Source organism: Anabrus simplex, chromosome 1 (genome assembly GCF_040414725.1).
Source record: "Anabrus simplex isolate iqAnaSimp1 chromosome 1, ASM4041472v1, whole genome shotgun sequence".
NCBI lineage: Eukaryota > Metazoa > Arthropoda > Insecta > Orthoptera > Tettigoniidae > Anabrus > Anabrus simplex.
In genome coordinates, this window is record NC_090265.1 from 1,152,439,028 (window position 1) to 1,152,461,555 (window position 22,528).

General features: G+C 40.4%; 1 protein-coding gene across 1 annotated transcript in view; it reads right to left on the reverse strand.

Annotated features, from left to right (window-relative positions):
* Nucleotides 1–22,528, reverse strand: part of dysf (dysfusion) — a 612,128-nt gene that overhangs the window by 127,469 nt on the left and 462,131 nt on the right. Inside the window, exon 4 of the mRNA XM_067137734.2 lies at nt 19,181–19,360. Within this exon, the coding sequence (XP_066993835.2) occupies nt 19,181–19,360 (180 nt within the window). The remainder of the gene's footprint in view (nt 1–19,180; nt 19,361–22,528) is intronic.

Here is a 22,528-nt window from a genome sequence, read left to right on the forward strand (position 1 = left end):
CTCCCATCGATCACCAAAATGAAATTTCAATAGCCTTTATACATCAGCAACTTTTTATCCCTTTATTGGAACACTAACGGGAATCAATGGCAAAGGTGAACACGAAACGTTCAAACTTGGTTTAAAAGCCTTTCTTGACATTCCTATTCAAAATTTCACACCAGGGATCACCTCTAGCAAGGGTAAGAGCAGGTGGAGTCACCGCTCGAGTAATGATGAATCTCTTCGTTGTTGTATTTTCCAGGTTCCTTCCGCTTTGTTGTGACACAATTTTCTTGATTTCTTGATTTCTTGTTGTGACACAAGCTTCCAGTCATACACAGGCCAATCATCTCCTATTCTGGAAACTCTTCCATGGTTACTGAAGATCTCCCAGTATCCTTCAAGCTTGACAATTGCGTCAATACCACGAAGTTCAAGCTTTATCTGGCGGTAGATAGGAAATTACATGCACGTCGTTCAAATGGCGCAGTGCACAGTTCCTACCTGCACATCCAGCTGCAAACACCCGGAGTAAGGAGGAGCCTCTTAAATTCATGTTATTTAATACGTGATACACAGCAGATGAAGTCTGAGCTGATTTCGTGGCTCCATCTGCGTCAGTCCATGTGTAAATGCTTATCAGTGGACGCACCTTCACATATTGTAAAATTATAGACTACTGTAGTAGGCAGCCTGATCAGGTATCCTGAGAAGATTTTTTTTCTTGGCAGTCAAACAAAATTGTTATCTATTCATCGTTCTTGGCTCGTAGTTTCTTTTTAAAAAATACATCACTTCTCTTTTTGTATACTTCAAATTATGCACTGCAAGATTTATCTCCAGCTTGTATTTCTTTATTCAATACATTTTGAGCATTTACCAACAGCTGTTGAGCCAAAACTTAAGTTATGAATATATCATAGAAATAAGAATATGGAAATTTCATTTCTACGATAGCATTATCACGGTAAACCGTACAGAGTTCCTGAATTGAGAGGAGGTAACTGGGTAAATACAGTCTTAATACATTATGTTAGATGAAAAATTTGACTGCAGTCCTTCCGTGGACAAAGAGGTGAGATTTGTGGTTCCCTCCCCTATTCTCACTACGGAACTGTCCAGTTTTAAAATGCCTACTCCAGATCCGCTGCGAACGCTTTTTCTTAATACCTACAATAGAGCAGAGGATTTTCTTGCATACCTGAGCAAGTCCTGTTCTTTAGTTTGTATTCTTAGGGATCAGAAAATTATTAACTGTTTCTCGAACTTGCTTTCATTCATCTCGAGGTATTGCAAGTTTGTGGGATTCGCATTGAGTGCATACTTGAGGACAAAGCTGTCCTGCGTTTCTTTGTGTCTTTCGGAGTAGAAGGTTTGGTGAAACTTACGAATGTTTTGCACTGTGACACCACATCACTTACGTGATTACCCGGAATGTTTGATATTATTACTGTGGGGAGTTTTGGTAAAAATCTGCGGAAAGAACGGTTCATGTTCTGTATAGTCCTCTTCCGAGTACTCTGCTTTCTGTGCCTTTTTCGAACTTTGCACGTAGAAAGAGATATAATCTTAGAATTTCTGACACCTTTTTCATTAGATTGTTCATTTTGCATTATGTAGGACATCTGTTCTTGATCACTAGCCTGATATATAGAGCAAATAGGCAGCAATTGAATTACTTTCACACTATAATCGTACCTATTGAGTAGGCTGATGAACTATCTAGAAATCATAGCTAGGCTGCATGCAATATAAACTTCAGAATTTCGACTGCATTGCATTCTCACAATGAAAGTATTCCAAGAGAATCCTTTGAATCCAATAAATGATGAAATATTTCATATTACTTACTTAAGTCGCTAGGAAAGTGCTACTGCTGATGCACAACTTTAAGGAAAGTGTAGCAACATAACCTACTGCTAGAGTGTAAGATAATACCATTCCGGATGTTTAGCTAAACAAAGAGAAATAAATTAAAATTAATATCAATATCTCCTTGAAACCTAAGAATTCGGGTGATTTTAATACGATATGGATACGATTTGATCTCAAAATGGAAACATTTTAAAGCAGCCATTTCACTATGAGCAAGAGCCGTTAAGATTACAATAGCTGTATACTTGTTTCTAGGACATTTTGAAGTAAAGTGACGGTAGTATTATGTACAGGAATGCTTGAAGAATGCACTGAGAGAAGAAACTCATTTTCGGCTTAAGGGGACATAGGCCGTTTTGAAAATGACCACCTCAATTAATACTTATACGTTTCTTCGCCTACCGATTGCCTTCTTATGGAACAGAATTCAGTAACAAGGTTTTTCATGAAAGATGTTAAATAAACAGAAATAAGGAAGTGAAGTCAATATCCAGATCTGATTAACTCAAACAGCTATTGACTTCGCAGTAATACGATTGTTGATGAACCTAAGAAAAGTGATGGAAATGACGATGAGAAGTTGTTAGTGACTAGTTTACTTCTGTACGAAGCGAGCGCGTCAGACGAATGGGCTGGAATAATTACTGGTTAAGAATATCCCTCTGACAGTCATCTGTCAAATGAATGCATATCATTAGTAGGCTCTGCACCCCCGTGGCAAGAGGCCAATGGTCCATCTAAAGAAGAGACGTGACGGATGTACCGCGCAGGAAGTGCATGCGTCGCTTTTGAGCCGGACGGATGCACCAGACCATTCAGCATGCACATCACGGGCTCTACTGGCGGTATTCACAGACAAGGGAGTGGCTGGCTGCAAATCACAACACATTCTTACCGTTATTACCCTACGTCGTCTCAAACTTTTTGAAAGTTTTGGTAGACCTGTTTAAGATTTTTCGGTGCGCTACTACTGGTATTACCTTTACTCTGCTAACATAGTTGAATTGAGTCTCCAGAAAAATGGGTCCCATTCTTAAAAAATGAGGTCCCTATTTTTTTTACAGCCATGCGATAAGTAATGAAAGAAACGAAAAATATAGGCAGAAAATGTACTTACCTTCGCTAAGAAACATTTCAAATAGAGATATCCAGATATATTACGGGATGAAAGAATGTGGTAACTGCACACAATCTGCTTTGAGACGAATTTCAACCAGAACATTGTTCTGACTTCATGTATCTGTTCCTTCCATTGTTACTGGAGACTTCAATGCAGCGGTACAAAGGAAACTGGTGATTTCAATGAAAGAATATCGAACGACCTGGAGACTCAACGTAGGGTTATAGGACGAAATAGAACATAAAATTAAGTGTACAGACGAACTATAGACCTCACAGACAGAAGTACATACGGCAAATGACTAACCGTCCGTAAAAATAACTGTAAATATAAGTTATTTAATAGTCCGACTCGTTGGCTGAATGGTCAGCGTACTGGCCTTCGGTTCAGAGGGTCTCGGGTGCGATTCCCGGCAGGGTCGGAGATTTTAATCGCTTCTGATTAATTCCTCTGGCTCGGGGACTGGGTGTTTGTCCCAACACTCTCTCTTTTTCATATTTATACACCATACTACTCTACCAACCACCATAGAAACACGCAATAATGATTACATCCCTCCATGTAGGGTTGGCGTCAGGAAGGGCATCCGGCCGTAAATCAGGACCAAATCCACACGTGCGACGCAGTTCGCACCCGCGACCCCACAGGTGTGGGAAAAAGCAGTAGGAAAAGAAGAAGAAGAAGAAAAATTATTGAATAAAATACAAAATTATATGTGAATACTTTACTAGCAAACTGATTCACACTATATAATAACACTCAATGCATTTTTACTTCATCCTGATAGCCCTTACAGCTATTATAATAGTTAAGTAAATAAATGATTATTTAAATTAATTATTTAAATTAATTAAAAATAATAATTTAATTATTGATTATTAATTATTAATTATTTAAAATAATTATTTACAGTAAGTTGTACAAGTTAATCAAGATCACGTGTTCTCAAACAAGTCTTACTCTTCATTTGTTACAACCTTACTTGCTTTCTGTTTCTTTAGTTTCTCTCGCCATATACTTTCTACTAAATTTCTATGTTCCTTTCTTTATGTATTTACTAACAGTAGTATAAGAATCTTTCTACATTTGTATTTTGATCTTGATTCTTAAAAATATCAAAATGCAATCTAAACACCCGGAACATACCTAGGAAAGGAAATATTGCGAAAAATATTGAAATCTAATTACGGTGCATGATGTGTTTGAAGAGTAGTGTGTTAACGGTATCCATAAATCCATAAATTATCATCGTCTCTTAACCATTTCTGTTATGAAGAATTATAGGAATACATTTATACAATTTCGTACCTTGTAGGAATATATCGTAGTAAGGAAATTAGTAGCAATGAATCTGACGTTAAATAGGCCTATATACTTAGCAGCCTATCGGGTCCTTATGCGATTTCTTCTAGGCTAATACATAAATCCATAGTTGTTTATTTCCTTTTTATAGCTACTATGTACCCGGGTTAGTTTTTGTAATATAGTGGAAATGAGTGGGAGTAGAAGAGACAAAGCACACTTAGCAAACATCAGAAGTCAGTCAGTTCAAAGTTATTGATGATAGGTTTTACGGGCCTAGGGCATTGCAGGCCATTAGATTTTCTTCCGACTCGACGATATTAGTGCACCGCCGGCCCTTTTATGACTTTTATGACCACACGGTTTTGCAGCTTATAAAGGCAGTCATGACAACAACTAATATTTCCGGAGATATTTGAAAGTTTATGAAAACTTTGTATATCCTGTAGTCTGACAATATTCAGAGGGGATGGCTCCAGAGATTTCGGTTATTATTCCAAGTACGGTGATGGCCGTCATTCCTAGAACGCGTGATTTAACATGTAAAACCGTAATTCCCTGAAGAACTATTAGAGTCACAAAGAAAATCTATAGGCTTTTTTTTTGTAGAAAACTTAATTTTAAATCATACGCTAGGCTTCATTTCGTGGTAGGACTAACCTTTTGTCCATTATTTTTTTAGCGGATGGAACATGTGTAAGTTCAATAAATTAGCGGCCACTATTTTGAAAATGATAATTATTTCAAAAATAGAATAGATCTGTGTTTGAACTGAATGACTGGATATACTCATACCTAATTATAGCTCAGTTGGTCCTGTCCTGCTGCGATTGGGTGAGAAAGACACTTTCTCATTTTAAGGTAAGTTATGGTGTGATTTTTTGTACATAATTTTGCATATGACATATTTTTAAGTTGCTTTTTTAAATAAAACATATTTAGCCACGTGACAGTTCCCTCTGAAAATGTGTGAGCAAAATGTTGTGAAATGTTTGCCCATAGATTTGATATTGTTTCGGAAGGTATATAGACGGATGTCATTTCATTTTATATACATACTTAAGATAAGAAAGTATTTATTTATTTATTTATTTATTTATTTATTTATTTATTTATTTATTTATTTATTTATTTATTTATTTATTTATTTATTTATTTATTTATTTATTTATTTGTCAAGGCACCTGCGTTAAAGCTCACTGTGTTCCAGTACATGGTACAGTGTATTTATAAAATAAATTCATTATCTACAGTATTATAGGTTTGTAACATCAAATAGGAATTAATGTTTTTGAAGACTTTCGTCTAGACCGTAGCATTGTGTGTAAGTCAAACAAGGACGATAACTAGTTCATAAAGGAAGAGAATAGAAGCTTTTGAAATGTGGTGTTACAGAAGAATGCTCAAGGTGAGATGGATAGATCGAATCACGAATGAAGATATACTGAATCGGGACTGGTGAGAGGAGATCGATTTGTCTAAATTTGACGAGAAGAAGATGTAGAATGATAGGACACATGTTAAGACACCGATAAAAAAGGGATTCCTAATTATATGCTTCATACTGGTATACTGTAGTGCAAAGTAGCCTACTTATTCAGTTGGTTTTTGAGAGAAAGGAAAACAAAGAACGGTGTGGGGAGACAAAAGTATGAATATGACAAGCAGGTTAGAGCAGATGTAGTATGCAGCAGTTACGTAGAAATTGAAAGGTTAGCGCAGGTTAGGGTGACAGGGAGAGATGCATCAAACCAGTCTATGAACTGATGTCTCAAAAACAACAACAACAAATTAGTTTCAACAGTAATTTTGCTTGCATGCATAGATCAAAGAACTAAATATTATATATAAGTTAATATCATAAAAATATTAATATATAGTAAAAGTATAATTGCTAATTTTAAAACTTATAACCTCTACAATCTTATTCTACTTAAACATTTCAAAATTTGTAGTGAAGAGGCGTTCTTTATATCTTCTGGCAGTTTATTATACCGACTAACAGAATAATGCCACAAAGAGTTACTTCATTTTCAAACTAGGAATCCCTTTATTTTGTCCGGTGCGACTAAATATTGTTTGGTTCACTTGCCAGTCGTCGAAAGACCATGGTTACACAACCAGGGAGGTGTAGGCCACTTCTCATCCAGGGGTGTATCCTGTTGTAAGGAAATAAAGTTCTAGTGTTACGCGAGCCATGCGGGGGCGGCTCAAGATAGCATCTGGCCTCGCAAGTAACACGCTTGGTCCACGCTTCGAGACCTGGACACTAATTAACAGCCCGAGTTACGAGGCGACCTGCACACATCTCCCAAGTGCACACAACTCTTTGTTTAAGAATCGAAAAATGCTCCTAATTTTAATGGCTTCAGTGTTTGTCTTCCATTATGTATATAAGGTGAACATTATTGACCAAATTACCTTTATCCTATTGCAGCATGTTCTCATTAATTCCAGTTGGATGTAGTAGACATAATTTCAGTTTAACCGAATTTTCGTGTAATACAGACATTGAAGTACAGTCGGTTGATGGAACTAGTAGGGTTTTCGGCTAGGAAATCTAATTAACAACTACAAGAGTTCATTTTTTCGTGAAGTACGGCGGAGATTTTTAAATTAATGGACACCATCCCCTTCTTCTTCTCCAACTCACGGACGGTTGGTGATTACATTGAGTGATTATTCCTTTTATTTTTCGCTATCCGTATTGTGGATTTCAAACCAATTTCATAGATTTCGCACCCGGGATAATCTTCTCCGCCCATATCTACGTTTCCCTTCTCCTGGTTTACCTTCAATGATCAATTGAATCAGGCTTGTTGTTTAGGAAGATGTGATCGCAGTAGACTGCTTTCCTTCATTTTCCGAGGTTTAAGACTAAGCATATAATTTTAACTAACGCTGAATAAAGTATTTAAATAAAAACAGAATTCTCATATCTACACAGTGCGTCTTCTGCCCCTTTGAATGTAGTTTAGGCCACACGTCGCACACGCGCATTTTATAGACTACCCACAAACGGTGTGGACATACTACGGATGTTACTGAGTACAATCCGTAGAGCTCTGTCGACCTCATGCCATGGATTTGGGAGTAGTAGCACTCCTGGATAAACTCATTAGCCATTCGCAACAGCGAATGAAACATTTATACAAGTTGAAGAGTGAACTGGGTCTACGCCAAACGTACTAGATAAAGTGATTTCTTCCAGAGACTACCCAGGTCCCTCGTTAGCTCAGTTGGAACCGCCAATAAATTCATGAGCGGTCGCATAAAGTACAAGCTGGCTGAAATCCCCAAATGTGCTGTTTTTAATTTCGTCTTACTTCGCGGGTATGTTGTCTCACATAAATATTTTCAGCGATTGGATGTCTACTGTATGTGGTCCTGAAAATGGCCGGTTGATAATTAGGTCTGGACGGGAACGGTATGGCTGGTGGAATGGGCTTGAGGTACGTGAATACAAGCTCGCTAACGCAGTATATGCTCTAAATGGTGACATTCTTGATTTATGCACATTTGGGTATGCTGTTGAACTGAGACTCTGACTTGCTGGAGCATGTTAGGTGTAACGGATCTGCAGCCTTCCGTAATTAGAATTCGAAGGCTCGCAGGAACTTCCGTTTGTTGTAAGTAGACAACTTGTTTTAAATCAGCCCACAGAAATAAGTCCAATGGTGCTAAATCTGAGACATGCTGTTTTGGTCGCGCAGCTGTTAGGTTGCATTCTGGAGATAGTGGATTCGAAACCCAGCCTGAAAATGGTTTTCCGTGATTTCCCATTTTCGCACCAGGCAAATGCTGGGGCTGTACCTTAATTACGGCCACTACTTTTACCATTCCTATCCCTTTCCCATCCCTCCTTCACGGAAAACCTTCGATGTGTTAGTGCGACGTTGAACAAGTAGAAAAAAAAAGAAAGTCTTAAATCTGGTGAACTGGCGAGCCAGGGGAGAGGTCCTCCTCCTCTTATCTATTCGGCGGGGTGTGTAACATTCAGGTCTTTACGGACGACTGCCGAATTGTGCGGTGGAGCTTGTCATGCTGAAACCACATGGTAACACGCTGTCCTGGAGGTAATTCTCTAACAACAGAGGTAATTAATGTCGGTGAAAATGCAGGTAGTAGGCTCCTGTCAAATGCCCCTCAAAGAAATGTGGACCAGTTGAGTGATTACTCAAAACCAAACGTTTACTTTCTATCGCACCTAAAATGCTGCCTCCCTTATCCATTGAGGACTGGCAACGATCCAATAATGCATATGATAGCAATTCTCACTACCATTACTGCGAAACCAATGCCCGATGATTTGCTACTTGCTTCAGTACCCATTCACAAAAGTTGTCCCGAGATCCGAAATCTCCCCTGGCCATTGAGTGACGACAGTTAACTTTCATATCCGAATAAAACAGTGTTCTGTTAGTGGAGTGTGGCACGAACAGGCGTGTGGTTGATAGCCGAAGCTTCGATTGCAAAACAAAATCAAAACAAACAATCTTTCGAAGAAAGATTCGAACCATCCGCAAATGTTGCGAAGGACAATACCTATGCTGTTTAGCCAACAACGAATGTCAAACGTCTCAAAATAGTACTTAATGTGGCAAGTCATGGTACCATTATTATCGTTTTACAGATAGATGTATTTTATAACCACGGGATAAATACTTATTTGTACGATCTTGCTGTGATGGCGTCTTCTGACGTCATCTAATCTTAGAGGCTAGTTCTACTCGATGCTATGGTAAAATACCACAGGTAGGCAAAGGTATTTAGACCTTCCGTGCTCTCGACATTTGAATGCTGGTCGAAGATCTTAAATTCAAAGGGGTAGAAGACTTTATTTTTGTGTTGAGTACGAAAATGTTTTCAGATTGAAGAGTGAGTTACTACAGATACGAAATTATGAATGTGTAACTTCTCTTTTCGAATACCTGCGTACAGTGAAATTTATTTTTCTGCACAATCTCCCATGATAAATAAAATAATGACGAATATAAGACCAGGTGTGAGGACTCACCTATTATAGCATGGTAGTTCGTGGTCGCACCACTTTCTTAACCCTCCAGGGTTGCTTTTTCCCTCGGACTCAGCGAGGGGTCCCACCTCTACCGCCTCAAGAGCAGTATCCTGGAGCATGAGACATAGGGTCGGGGTATACAACTGGGGAGGAAGACCAGTACATCACCCATCCCGGCATTTGCCTGGAGGAGGAGTGGGAAACCACAGAAAACTACTTCGAGGATGGGTGAGATGGGAATCGAACCTCCTCTACTCAGCTGACCAACCCTCGTACCACTTTTAAAAACTCGTGGCAGAGCCGGGAATTTAACTCGGGCCGCCGGGAGTGACAGCTAATCACACTAACCACTCCACCACAGAGGCGGACCATCCCTTACTTAATGTTCGCCAAACAGCAAGATTTCTCCATGTTTATTTCGTGGCATTTTCTGGTTGTACATTAGAGAACCTAATTATAGGAAGCGTATGTTACTTGGATATTACAGTGTCCCCAAAAGAAAAAAAGAAGACAAGATAATATTCACAAGAAAAACTTCATAAAAGACGCTAATAGAAAAGATTTACCTTACACAAATTATTATAGGAAAATCATCAATGATAAGGAAACAAGCAGGTTTGTAAAGACAGTCTAACTGACCATTAGTGGCCAAATAACGGCTAATAAAAGGGAGTCATCGTAACGTTCCATGTCATGGACGGTGTTGTAAATGATATTTGTACATGATTTAAGTGCTTTTAATGGTACAAATACATGTTTAGACAAAATATCATGTGGATGGCTTTATGCCGTATTAAACTGACCACGCAGTTAAAAGGCGTTGTCACTTTTTCAAAATTTATTCTGGAAATTTATTAAATTAAAAATGGCCTTGCATTAACACAAACATAAGCTAAGTAGATGCCCCACAATAAAGTACATTAATATAGTGTTTTTGTTATGTTCTGTTCGGGTAATAACATTCTTTTTCTCTCGTGAAAAGTAGTGTAAACTGACTTAATGCTTTTTAACTCCGGTCGATTCAAATGGAGTATCTGTTCTTTAAGATTGTTTCAGGAAGGTTGCGATGCACGCATGAAACTTCTTCCTTCCCCACGTCGAACTTAACTTTTGTCATGAACATTTTGCTGTTATTTACTATGGTAGGTTTGAGACCACGTTGTATTTAGCTCCGTTTACTCTGTTGTGTAAGAGCCTCCGGGGCTCAGACGGCGGCGCTTTTTCTCCGAGTGCTCCGTTTCTCCTGTCATCTTTCATTCCAGCAGCAATCTCCAATATAATTTCATTTCATCTATCAATCATTAATCATCGCCCAGAGAAGTGCGACAGGCTTCGGCAGCCGGCACAATTCCTGTCCCCGTCGCAGATGGGGGTTTCATTCATTCCATTTCTGACCCGATCGAGTGACTGGAAAGAGGCTGAGGATTTTCATCTTACTCTGTTGTGTGTGTTAACCGAGCGGAGAGACACGCGTGTTAAGCGTTAACGAGCTTAGGCTATGGAGCCAAGCTCTGCATTCAGGAGAGGTATGAGTTCGAGCCCCATCGCCGGCTGTCCTGAGACTAGCTTTCTGTGGTTTCCCATTTTCACTTCCAGGCAAATGCCGTGAGAGTTGCTATTCATAATCCACAGCAGATTCCTATCCCCTCCTTACGCAGTTTCATTCACTATCATTAATTCCATATTCACTGGCTCCTCGGCTGAGGTTTACGTCAGGAAGGGCATCCGGTCGTAAAACACACTACATTAATCTCATCCCATCCCCGACCCCGTATCAAGAAACGGGACTAAGAAGTAGACGTAAGTTACATACTCTGTTGTGTGTGTGATGCCTAAAAGAAGATAAAAGCATTTCTGGCTCAGCACGTCGGCCTCTCACCGCTGGGTTCCGTGGTTCAAATCCCGGACACTCCACGTGACAAAGCGGAGGCGAGGCAGGTTTTTCTCCGGGTACTCCGGTTTTCCCTGTCATCTTTCATTCCAGCAACACTCTCCACTATCATTTCATTTCATCTGTCAGCCACTAATCATTGCCCCGAGGAGTGCGACAAGCTTCGGCAGCCGGCACACTTCCTATTCTCACCGCTAGATGGGGCTTCATTTCATTCCTTACCAGGTCAAATGACTGGAAACAGACCGAGGATTTTCATTTTAATGCAAAATATAGAAGAATACTTTTTTATTTAAAACAACAATTTCAATTCTGAGACAGTAAGAAAGAGGGGTCGCTGAAAATGGCCGTTGTGACAACTAAGATCGAATTTAGTATCTCAGAACGTACAGATTCCTAATCTAATATGTTAACAATGAAAACTACGCTAATATGAACTGGTTTTCTGTATTGAAAGAGAGGAGGCGTATATCTATAACAATGTTCAAATGGTCTCAGAATCATCTGGATCCGTTTTCCATCTAACAGAGAACATGGTTTTAACGGGGCGTGGGTCGAAAGGAGCCGTACGCGTGCTCTACTCAAGTAAATCACATTTCACTATTCGTGGCCGTTTATTATAACATAAAGTAATAGCTGTGCGTGTTCATGATAACGAAAGTGGTTCAACAAAAAAGCCTTCTTCATATTGCGATCGCTGGCCTCTTCAGCCGACTTAGTGGCAGACTGCCTAGGAACGTCTTAAGCACAACTGTGTAGTTCCAAGAGGTCTTGGGTTCTAAAATAAAGGATAAAATCACTGGGCCATCTAATGGGTACCCAAAATGTAGTCTGTGCTCTAAGTTAAAGTCCCGTCCACCGGGCGAGTTGGCCGTGCTCGTAGAGGCGCGCGGCTGTGAGCTTGCATCCGGGAGATAGTAGGTTCGAATCCCACTGTCGGCAGCCCTGAAAATGGTTTTCCGTGGTTTCCCATTTTCACACCAGGCAAATGCTGGGGCTGTACCTTAATTAAGGCCACGGCCGCTTCCTTCCAACTCCTCGGCCTATCCTATCCCATCGTCGCCATAAGACCTATCTGTGTCGGTGCGACGTAAAGCCCCTAGCAAAAAAAAAAAAAGTCCCGTCCCACGTCCCCATAAGACATATCTATGTCGGTGCGACGTAAAGCCACTAGTAAAAAAAAAGTAAATTCCTGTCCACTACCTTCCCAGTCCTAACCGTTTATTGTCTTTTCCTCACCGGAATCTTACCTGTGTTGTCACTGAGAATTTAGAAAAGAAAATGTGTAGTCCTTTTACCAAAATTTGATACTTAGATTATTATTATTACCGTACTATTATTATTTTTATTATTATGCTTAGTTTCGGCAGGGTGTTGACCACGTTATTTCAACCGTTTGCATCTTTGAGCTTTAATTCTCCCCCATTGTTCCCGCATTCGATTTCTGTGAGCCTCCTTTACCGGGCAAGTTAGCCGTACGGTTAGGAGCGTGCAGTTATGAGCTTACATCCGGGAGATAGTGGGTTCGAATCCCACTGTCGGCATCCCTGAAAATGGTTTTCTGTGCCCATTTTCACACCAGCCAAATGCTGGGTCTGTACCTTAATTAAGACTACGGCCGCTTCCTTCCCACTCCTAGGCCTTCCCTATCTCATCGTCGGTATAAGAGCTATATGTGTCGGTGCGACGTAAAGCAAAAAAAAAAAGCGAGCGTCTTTTCTTTCATCAGTCCACTTCTTGCCTGTTTTCAACTTCGGCTTTTCTTAGAATTGCTGGTATGCTAGCGCTTTCTTCTAGAGAGAAACACGTTCCTGGATGTCTTAATGTGCGATCCTTATTATTATTATTATTATTATTATTATTCGATATTTTTAAAATGCATTTCATAGTTTCGCAATTGTAAATGCATCCCTCAACGTAGAGTTGACGTCAGGAAGAGCATTCGAGCGTAGAACTAAGCCAAATCCAGTTCAGTTGCTGCCCCAATTAAATGGAGAAAGACCAAGAAGAAGAAGAAGAAGACTGAGAAAACAGAGGGTTTATTATCTGTTTGCATCCTGTTCGACATGAGCTTGATTAAATGAGATTCCAAATCTTGTTTTTGTTTACAAGCTTGGGTCGATGCACATTGCAAGTTATCTTAATTATCAATGTATAATTTACAATAACATACAATGTTCCTCTCCGGCCAATACCTGATTCAGATCTGGTTAGATTATCGCTGTTAGCTTACTCGTGCTGGAGCACTTCAGTACGTAGAGCTCATCCCACCACCTGATTAATGGGCCATATTTTAAAACTGTTATTTTCTTTCTGCGCGCCTGTGTCCCACGTGCCGTCTTTGACGTGGCTGCATTAATCTGTACACCTGGTTAGTGGTGTATTCCCTACGGTGTTCAGAGATCCAGTCTGACCTCCTTCTCTGTGCTTCTTATTCACACAGCAGTTTGTTCATTGTTCTCGCCGTGTAAATTATTAAATGCTACTAATTTTCTTATTTAGCTCGAATAATTCTTAGTTCCTCTGACTCACATTTTTTTGACACGGAAGGGACGACTCTCGACATTCGAAGTTGGATAGGAAAAGATAGTTAAAGAGTCCCATTGGCCTATACTTCTTGAAAATTCTGAGTATCGTTGGCACGACATATCTAGTTCACGAATTCTTCTTTACCTGTCCGGCTCCTTGGCTGGCTGGTCAATGTTTTTGACCTCCGATCATAAGGGTCCTGGTTCGATCCACGGTGAATTGTGGGCTTTACTTCAGAACGGTTAATTCCCTTGGCTCAGAGTTTAATTCATTGTGATGTCCCCAACATTTCTGCGACTCACACACCACACTTAACACTACCCTCCACAACATTAAAAAATTATACTTTTTAGTGATATTTTTCTTATTATTTCCTTGTTTTCCTTTTATTTTATATTTAAGCACGACACACGCTCCCAGTCGCAGAGCCGGTGATAATAACCAATTAAGGTTACAATCCGAGACCCGGCCGGGAATCGAACACGAGGTCCCTTGAACCAAAGGCAAGCACGCTAACCATTTAGTCATGGAGGCAGACATTAACACGCACTTTACTGTACGTAGTAGAGGCAGGTCAACTCCTCGGTGTGTCTACAGTACAAGGGATGCACCAGAATAATACTAGCCACACGAAATTATTATTAGACTACTATTCTCTACCTAAAGACTCCAAAAGAATGCATCCACTGCATAGAGGAAGAATTGTACTTAAATCTTCTAATGTTATTGGCAGAACAATTGGCATTAATCATTTTTGTACGTTGAAAAATATTAAATATTTTATTATGAGTTGCCTAGCCTAGGTGGTAAAGACGTGATCGGTTTACCCGTAAGGATGTGGGTGATATTCGCTGTTAGGAAGTCGATTGCAAATATGGCCGGGCGTGAGCCAATTAGTACCGAGGTTACGGATAGTGGAAGCCTTTAATTTCCAATCTTTTAAGGGCTTTCGTGAACTATGCGATATGTTTTCCTTTTTTGTTATTTTAAACATGGAATCTTTATGATGAATAACATAATTCATAGAGTTTTATATAGATACTAGCTGTAGTGCCCGGCCTTGCCCGGATGGTTTGTGAATGTTTAATTTTAAGATTTGTATTACCAGTTAGTTCTGTGTGAAGTGAATTTGTATAGAATTCCTTTTTGGGATATTGAATTTCACCATCTATTATGTAGTTTTAGAGTTATTTAGATGTGTTTGATTTCAAGTTTTTAGATTATTTAATTTTCGAGTAAAACTTTGTCTACCGGGGAAGTTGATCGTGCGGTTAGGGCCGCGCAGCTGTGAGCTTGCATCCGGGAGATAGTGGGTTCGAACCCCACTGTCGGCAACCCTGAAGATGGTTTTCCGCGTTTTCCCATTTTCACACCAGGCAAATGCTGGGGGTTGTACCTTAATTAAGGCCACGGCCGCTTCCTTCCAACTTCTAGCCCTTTCCTATCCCATCGTCGCTATACGACCTATCTGTGTTGGTGCGACGTAAAGCAAATTGCAAAAAAAAACTTTGTCCTTGTGGAAGCTCGAATTAACTGTAAAGTATTTGACCCCTTCAAAAAGAAATGTGATAACTATATGTATTTATCCGTCGCGTTGTAGATATGATCTACACAACTTCAACTGTCATTGAGACTGTCACCAGTCAGCGCTGCGACCCCTAAAGCAGTGGATTCCACACTAATCTCGGTCATTTTAGACTATTTACTATTAGCCCCTTTCAGCCTCCCGTCTCAATGGACACTGAACGTGGACTTAAACGGTATTCAGAGCGTCAAAATTCGCCTCAGCAACACACAAACAATGGATTCGAAAATGCTAGGGTTACCATACCTCCTCGCATTATATCTTCTGATAGTAAGTCATAAGCGTACGAAGCTTGTTTGAAATCTCTCCCGTAGTCCAGAAAAATTCAACACTAATATCGGTCGTTTTTAGTTATAATTATATTTCGCCAAATACCCTAGAGTTTCTAGGGGTGTCTTGCCCCTCACAGTAATTTTTTTACAGATAGCAGGTAATATTTGTACCAAGTTTAGTTGACGCCTAAGCCGGAACATACACAAATATCCATAATCTCGGTCATTTGGACATTTTCTTTTCTTCACTCCTTTTCACGCTCCTGCCGATCGGGGCTCAACTAGGACGTAAACGATATCCAGAGTCTCTATTCATTTCAACGACCCCGAAAAGTGTCGATCCAACACTGTTTTTGATTATTTTATATCCCACCCCCTTCAAACCCTACCCGTAGGAGGGTTATTGTTGTCGTACCCCCACGTGGTTTATCTCCTGATACTACGTCATAAGTGTACTAAGTGTGGTTGAAATAGCTCCAGTAGTCCCGAAAACTATTGATTCGACATTATAAATAGTGCGGAGTGTCATTATTCATCTCGGCTACCCTGAAAACTATGGACTCGACACTATTTTAGATTATTTTTGTGTCTCACTCCCCCTTGCCCCCACCACAAAGGGTGCTGATCATGGACTTCCAAAAATCCGGAGTGTCGCTATACATCTTAACCGCCCCAAAAACTATGGATTCGACACTATTTCCGATTAATTTTATATCTCACTCCCCCTCCTCCCCCACCCCTAAGAGATAAAAAATCCGGAGTGTCACCATTCATCTCAGCAACTCCAAGAATTATAAATTCGACACTATTATCGGTTAGTTTTATATCTCACTCCGCCCTTCCCTCCACCCCCACCCCAAAGAGTGCTGAATTTGGACTTGAAATGAAACCGGAGTGTCACTATTCATCTCAGCGACCCCGAAAAGTATGGATTTAACACAATTTTCTATTATTTTTTTACCTTACCTGCTCGCCCCCCCCCCTCCCCCGCCTTTAAGGATGCTTGTGGTGTCTTATCCCTACAAGGTTTGTCTCCTGATACTAAGTCATAAGTGTACCAACTTTGGTTGAAATTGCTCCAGTGGTTTAGGAAGAGATGTAATACCCACATACAATGACCTTTATATTTAGACCTATAGACAGATTACATAGACTCGCCTTTGCTCGTTGGGAACCCCGAGTTGCTCTTCGTTAGACGTGGGTGTTACCTCGAGTTGTTTCACTGTTGTTATTCTATATTTTTTATAGTTTCTTAAATATTTTACACCGCTATATTTTTCAAACTGGGCAGGCCTATCAAAGTCGGTCCTATGATATGAAAGTTCATCTTGATCACGGCATGTTGGATTGCTATTTCCAAGTAACAGGCATAAGAACGAACCTCTTATCAAGAAAAGTACTTTATAAAAAATGGCGGCGTGTTCCCATCCTCCTATATACAGCATTTATTTTGCATTTATTACCGGACTGACACGATATAGTGCAAGCTGCTGTCGCCTAGCGACAATCTGTCCATTAAGTCAATCCAATCTTGGCGCGGCTTTACAATTCAATGAAAGTACATAAAATTACTCATAAAAAAACTACTCGTCGGATTTCGTACAAACCACTCCATAAACCCTCCCACGAGCAATAAGAACAAGTTGTGAAATTTTCAGCGAAATCGGTCCAGTAGTTTTTGAGTCTATTAATCTCAAATATAGCAACATCTCTTTTAAACATATAGATGACACCGTTCATTTAATTTATATTGGAAAGAAAAAAGAGTTCAATCGTCTATACCAATTTGGTCATCCTAGTGTAAAGATATCCGGCTCCTTGGGTGAATGTTCAGCACGGTGGCCTTCTGTTCAGAATTCACCGGTTTCGATTACTGGCTGGGTCGGAGATTTAAACCTTATTGACTAATCCCCTTGGCTCGGGGACTGGGTTTGTGTGCTGTCTTCAACACTCCTGCAACTCATATACTACATATAACACCACCATCTACTACAATAACGCGCAGTTTCCTACACGGGACAGATGTGGCGATAGCATACTGTATACCATTAATGGAGCAATTTATGTTTTAATTCTGTAATGTTTTGTGTGTTTTACCTATTAGTTAATTATTTTACAACTTTTGGAGATCTGAAGAATACTACTATTTTTATCCTTCCTTGCTTGAGAGTGAAAGAAGGCCAAAATATCGTCATTACCGACGGTGGCATAGTCACCAGTGAAAGATAAAACCTAGAAGGTGATAGAGAATTTGCATTCAACAAGATGGTGACTGCCGCGATTCAAGGTATTCAACCTTTATTAAAATTGTGCTGTTGGGAGTCAGTCTATTTTCGTCTTTAAGCACATAATGTTCTGTTCAATTAGGCTAGTGTTTCAAGTGATTTATTCCAATACACATCATACATGTTAGTCATGAACTAGTATTGAAAATTTCGTATGCAACCTACTTTTTCCCAAACTTCCTCTCTTGACCTTACTTAAAACATTCTCATGGTCATCGTGCTAGTGAGATTAGAAGGCACTGCAGCCACTCTATTGTGCTTGGCTTATATTTGAATTGTTTTATCGCTCGGTAGAGTACTTTAAATATAATTGCTTTTTCGACAAGACCAGCTAAGACTATTGAATTATGAAATGCCAATAAGAATAGGAGATAGTCAGTTTATAGTTCTCTCTCGACATTGGAGGTTCGTATGTAATCCAGTAACACGTTAGCCAACCCAGCTAAAGCAAAGAGTTAAACTCTTCTCAAGTTAAAAGGGTAGATTGTCGACTCTATTTCGATCTATTTTGTATGTACCTGCAGTGCCTTATTTAGTGCGAGGGAGCTCCCTTTCTGTTTCATCTCACGTGTATACCTCACAATTGTAGCAATTTTCGTATAAATAAATAAATAAATAAATAAATAAATAAATAAATAAATAAATAAATAGTACAGGCTGGTATGCATTCCAGTATTTACTGTAGAAGTCTCCGTTAATGAACTAAGCCCTCCTACAAATTTGTATATTTACGACTAAGACTGTGGTTTTCTCTACTGCTACTTCTTTTACTAAGAAATTACATTAACATTCTGCTTCCTTTGTGCACCATGACCGAGTCTATTATTGCCTTGAGGAAAGCAATGGAAAACTACCTGTCTCCTCTTCATCCTCATTATGGCGCCGACATTTTTTTGCGGTTTCCCTATAACCGCATACCCTTTGATAGATATATTTGAGGATTCAAACTGCCTCCGGGATAAAGACTTGGCAGACAACCTATCTTCCTCCATTCGCCTCACATGGCCACACCACTGAAGCAGGTTCATGTACATTCATACAGGAATTAATTCTAAGTGTATAAAAATTACATCTTCATTCGGAGTGTCCTCCTGCATACCCGTTAGTTTGAGCTAGTAATAATTCTCGCTAATTTCAGTTCTGTCACTTCCAAATTATGAATGAGATATCCTGAGTTCAACTCTCATTCTCAGGTACATTGAAATGGGAATGAAAAAGAAAGGTGTACGTATAGTTTCGTCCGTGAACTCTCTGCCTTACTACAGAATACCTTTGATATCAATTTCAGAAGTAAGGAAAATTAAATAAATAAATAGACTCACCTTCTGGTCTCCGAAGCGCATTTGCCGCCGGGCGTTCCTCGACACGTTCATGCGGCACAGGAAGATCCGCTCATCGTCTCCCGGGCCCGTGGCTGAGCGCACGAGCTCTGTCTGGATGGCCTGGTGGTCCTGCTTGTCTATGATGTCGTACACCGAGTCGCCATGGATCAGCAGGTCCTCCTACAACACAACATTGTAGGCGATGTGTAAAATAATAATAGCAAAAGCAAAGTCATCTCCATACAGGCCATAAAGGCCCCTTGGATGGGTGAAAGGTAAAGGCTTTCACTAGCCGTAACCTCGGGGTAGAGTGGTTAGATCTACACCCGGCCGCCTTTGCTCCCAAGAATAAACCTGGTACTCATTATTGGTGTAGGCTGAATGAACCTCAGAATCATATGCACCTCCAGAAATGTAAATCTCATTTCTTAAATTTTTCGACTTCCTGACGAGGAATCGAATCCACGCCTTCCGGGTGAACCGAGCACGCATTTACCACCTCGGCCAGGTATTATTGTTTTTACGCTCCAATAACTATTTTTACAGTCTTTTTGGGAACACCGAGATGGTGGAAATTCGTCCCTCAGGAATTCCTTTCGTGCCAGCCTGGGTGGCTCCAGTGACTTCATAAATAGCTAGGATAAGCGGAATAAAATTTTATTACATAAATTTAGCTCAGAAGTTGACACTGCTTATTGTATCACAAAATATTTCATTAGTCATAAATGTGATGATCGATGGTTGTGATTGAATCCACCACAAACGAGTAGCAGTTCTCACTTATCCAGATGATTTTTTTTAACTTGAAGACTATCTGAAAGTGTTTCACTCGATCCTAAAAGGAAGCCTCGAACTTTCGGGGTCCATACTGACGGCAGAATTTGGTGTTATAAAGTATACTGTGCGTATATGGCTTGCTTCTCTCTCTCTCTGAACCAAGTTTGATTGGCCTGGATTATTATTATTATTATTATTATTATTATTATTATTTCTTCTTTTCCTACCGCTTTTCCCACACCTGTGGGGTCGCGGGTGCGATCTGTGGCGCACATGTGGATTTGGCCCTGTTTTACGGCCGGATGCCCTTCCTGACGCCAACCCTATATGGAGGGATGTTATCACTATTGCGTGTTTCTGTGGTGGTTAGTAGTGTAGTGTGTTGTGTGAATATGAAGAGGAAAGTGTTGGGACGGACACAAACACCCAGTCCCCGAGCCAGAAGAATTAATCAGAAGCGATTAAAATCCCCGACCCGGCCGGGAATCGAACCCGGGACCCTCTGAACCGAAGGTCAGGACGCTGACCATTCAGCCAACGAGTATTATTATTATTATTATTATTATTATTATTTCACTGGATCTATTTGATATTTAAAACATTCGGGAGATGATTTTTGGACAAAGTATATTTGCAGTAAGGGCAAGAAATGTAAAATATAACTTTTTCAGCAAGGTCTCACAGGAACACTGTTGCGTGTTTTCATCCTTGCACAGTACCAGGACGGCCAGGTTGATGGACTCACGGCAAATGAATGTGTCGAGGTACGAGTACGGGAACTGCATCCCGACGACCTTGGCCCAGTGGTGACGTCACAGCGCGACACCACGCCACTGATAGCATCTCGATCCACGGACGGCGCGTGGAGGCCAGTCCAATTATTACTGTACTGGTTGCTCACATCTTCACCTCTGCTATGGGACGAGGAGGGGGCTTCTCTTGTTTTAGTGTCCCAGCCTGCGTTGTGGCATAGGAGACAGTTCTGATAAATATAATTTTACGTAGGCATTGGTCTATTGGGTTAGTGTGGGTAACAATAAAATCCGGCTAATTGGCTGAATGGTCAGCACAGTGGCCTTCGGTTCAGATGACTCTGGGTTCGATTCCCGAACGGACTGGGGATCTTAACTGCATATGATTAATTTCTCTGGCTGATTGTTTGTGTTCATCTTAACGCATATCTCTTCATCTACACACTACACCACCAACCACCAAGTGGCTGCTATCAGCTTGCATTCGGGAGATAGTGGATTAGGGTCCCACTGTCGGCAGCCCTGAAGATTGTTCTCCGCAGTTTCCCATTTTCACACCAGGCAAATACCGGAGTTGTACCTTAATTAAGGCCACGGCTGCTTCCTTCCCACTCCTAGTTCTTTCCTATCCCATCGTCACCGTAAGACTTATCTGTGTCGGTGTATTTTAAAGCAAATTATAAAAAGTAAAATAAAAACTAAGCCACCAAAAATACACGCATTAGTGAATAATAAATAATAATGGCGTATGGCCTCCGGAGAGGCCTGGTGCAGGTCTTTTTCTAGTAGACGGCCTATTAGGCGACCTGCATGTCTGTGAAGATGAGGGCCCTAACTAGGATGATTTCTAATGTTGAATACGCCACACACACCCAGACCCCGAGCCATTGAAATTAACCAATTAAGGTTAAAATCCCCGACCCGGCCGGGAATCGAACCCGGGTCCCTCTGAACCGAAGGCCAGTACGTTGACCATTCAGCCAACGAGTCGGACTTAGTGAATACATTCCTCCATGTATATGGTTGGCTTTAGGAGAGGCATCCTTCCGTAAAACTGGGTCAAATCGACACTAAGTTCTGACCCTAAGGAATTGAGACGAGACCGGGAAGAGAAGAAGAAGAAGAAGAAGAATGAGGAGAAGAACATTGATCTGCTGGGTTAATGCCGATTGGAACTGCAAGCAAACTTAACATTTCATGAAGATCCTCGCCCGCTTCCTCGGAAGTAATCCACAACTGTTCTAACAATGCTGAAAAGTTTGCATTTCGAACCATAAAAGCATAAATCAAGACATCATTTCTACTATTTCAGTACATTATTTTAAATTGTGCTTGGCCAATGAGGGTACTTGTTTAAGTCATCAGCCCGGAGATTACTTGTCCCCTCACAGAGCACAACCGAAGTTTATGTGGTTGCAAAAAAAGAACACAAAAACGATAACATAATGAGGCATACTAGGCAATATGAAGAGTGAGGTTGGATGCCATTTCTTTCCTCAGTGAGCCAGAAAGTGCTATTTCAGCACAACTGTCCCTATGAGCTACATCTTTCGTAGCCCAAATTGGTGCATTCGATTCCACCTCAACTCAGGTTACCTTCCACTTGTGGAGACACACATGTCCCTGAACTCACTACTTAAGTGTGATGATATTTGAAGATGTTTAAATAATCCAGTGCCGTGTTGGTAGATTTACCATCGCATATATAAAACACTACTGCGGGACGAAATTTCGGCACTTTGGAGTCTCTGAAAACCGCAGAAGTCGGATGTAAACCCGATAACGTTGTTTAATATCTTTTAACACCTTTCGTACTGAG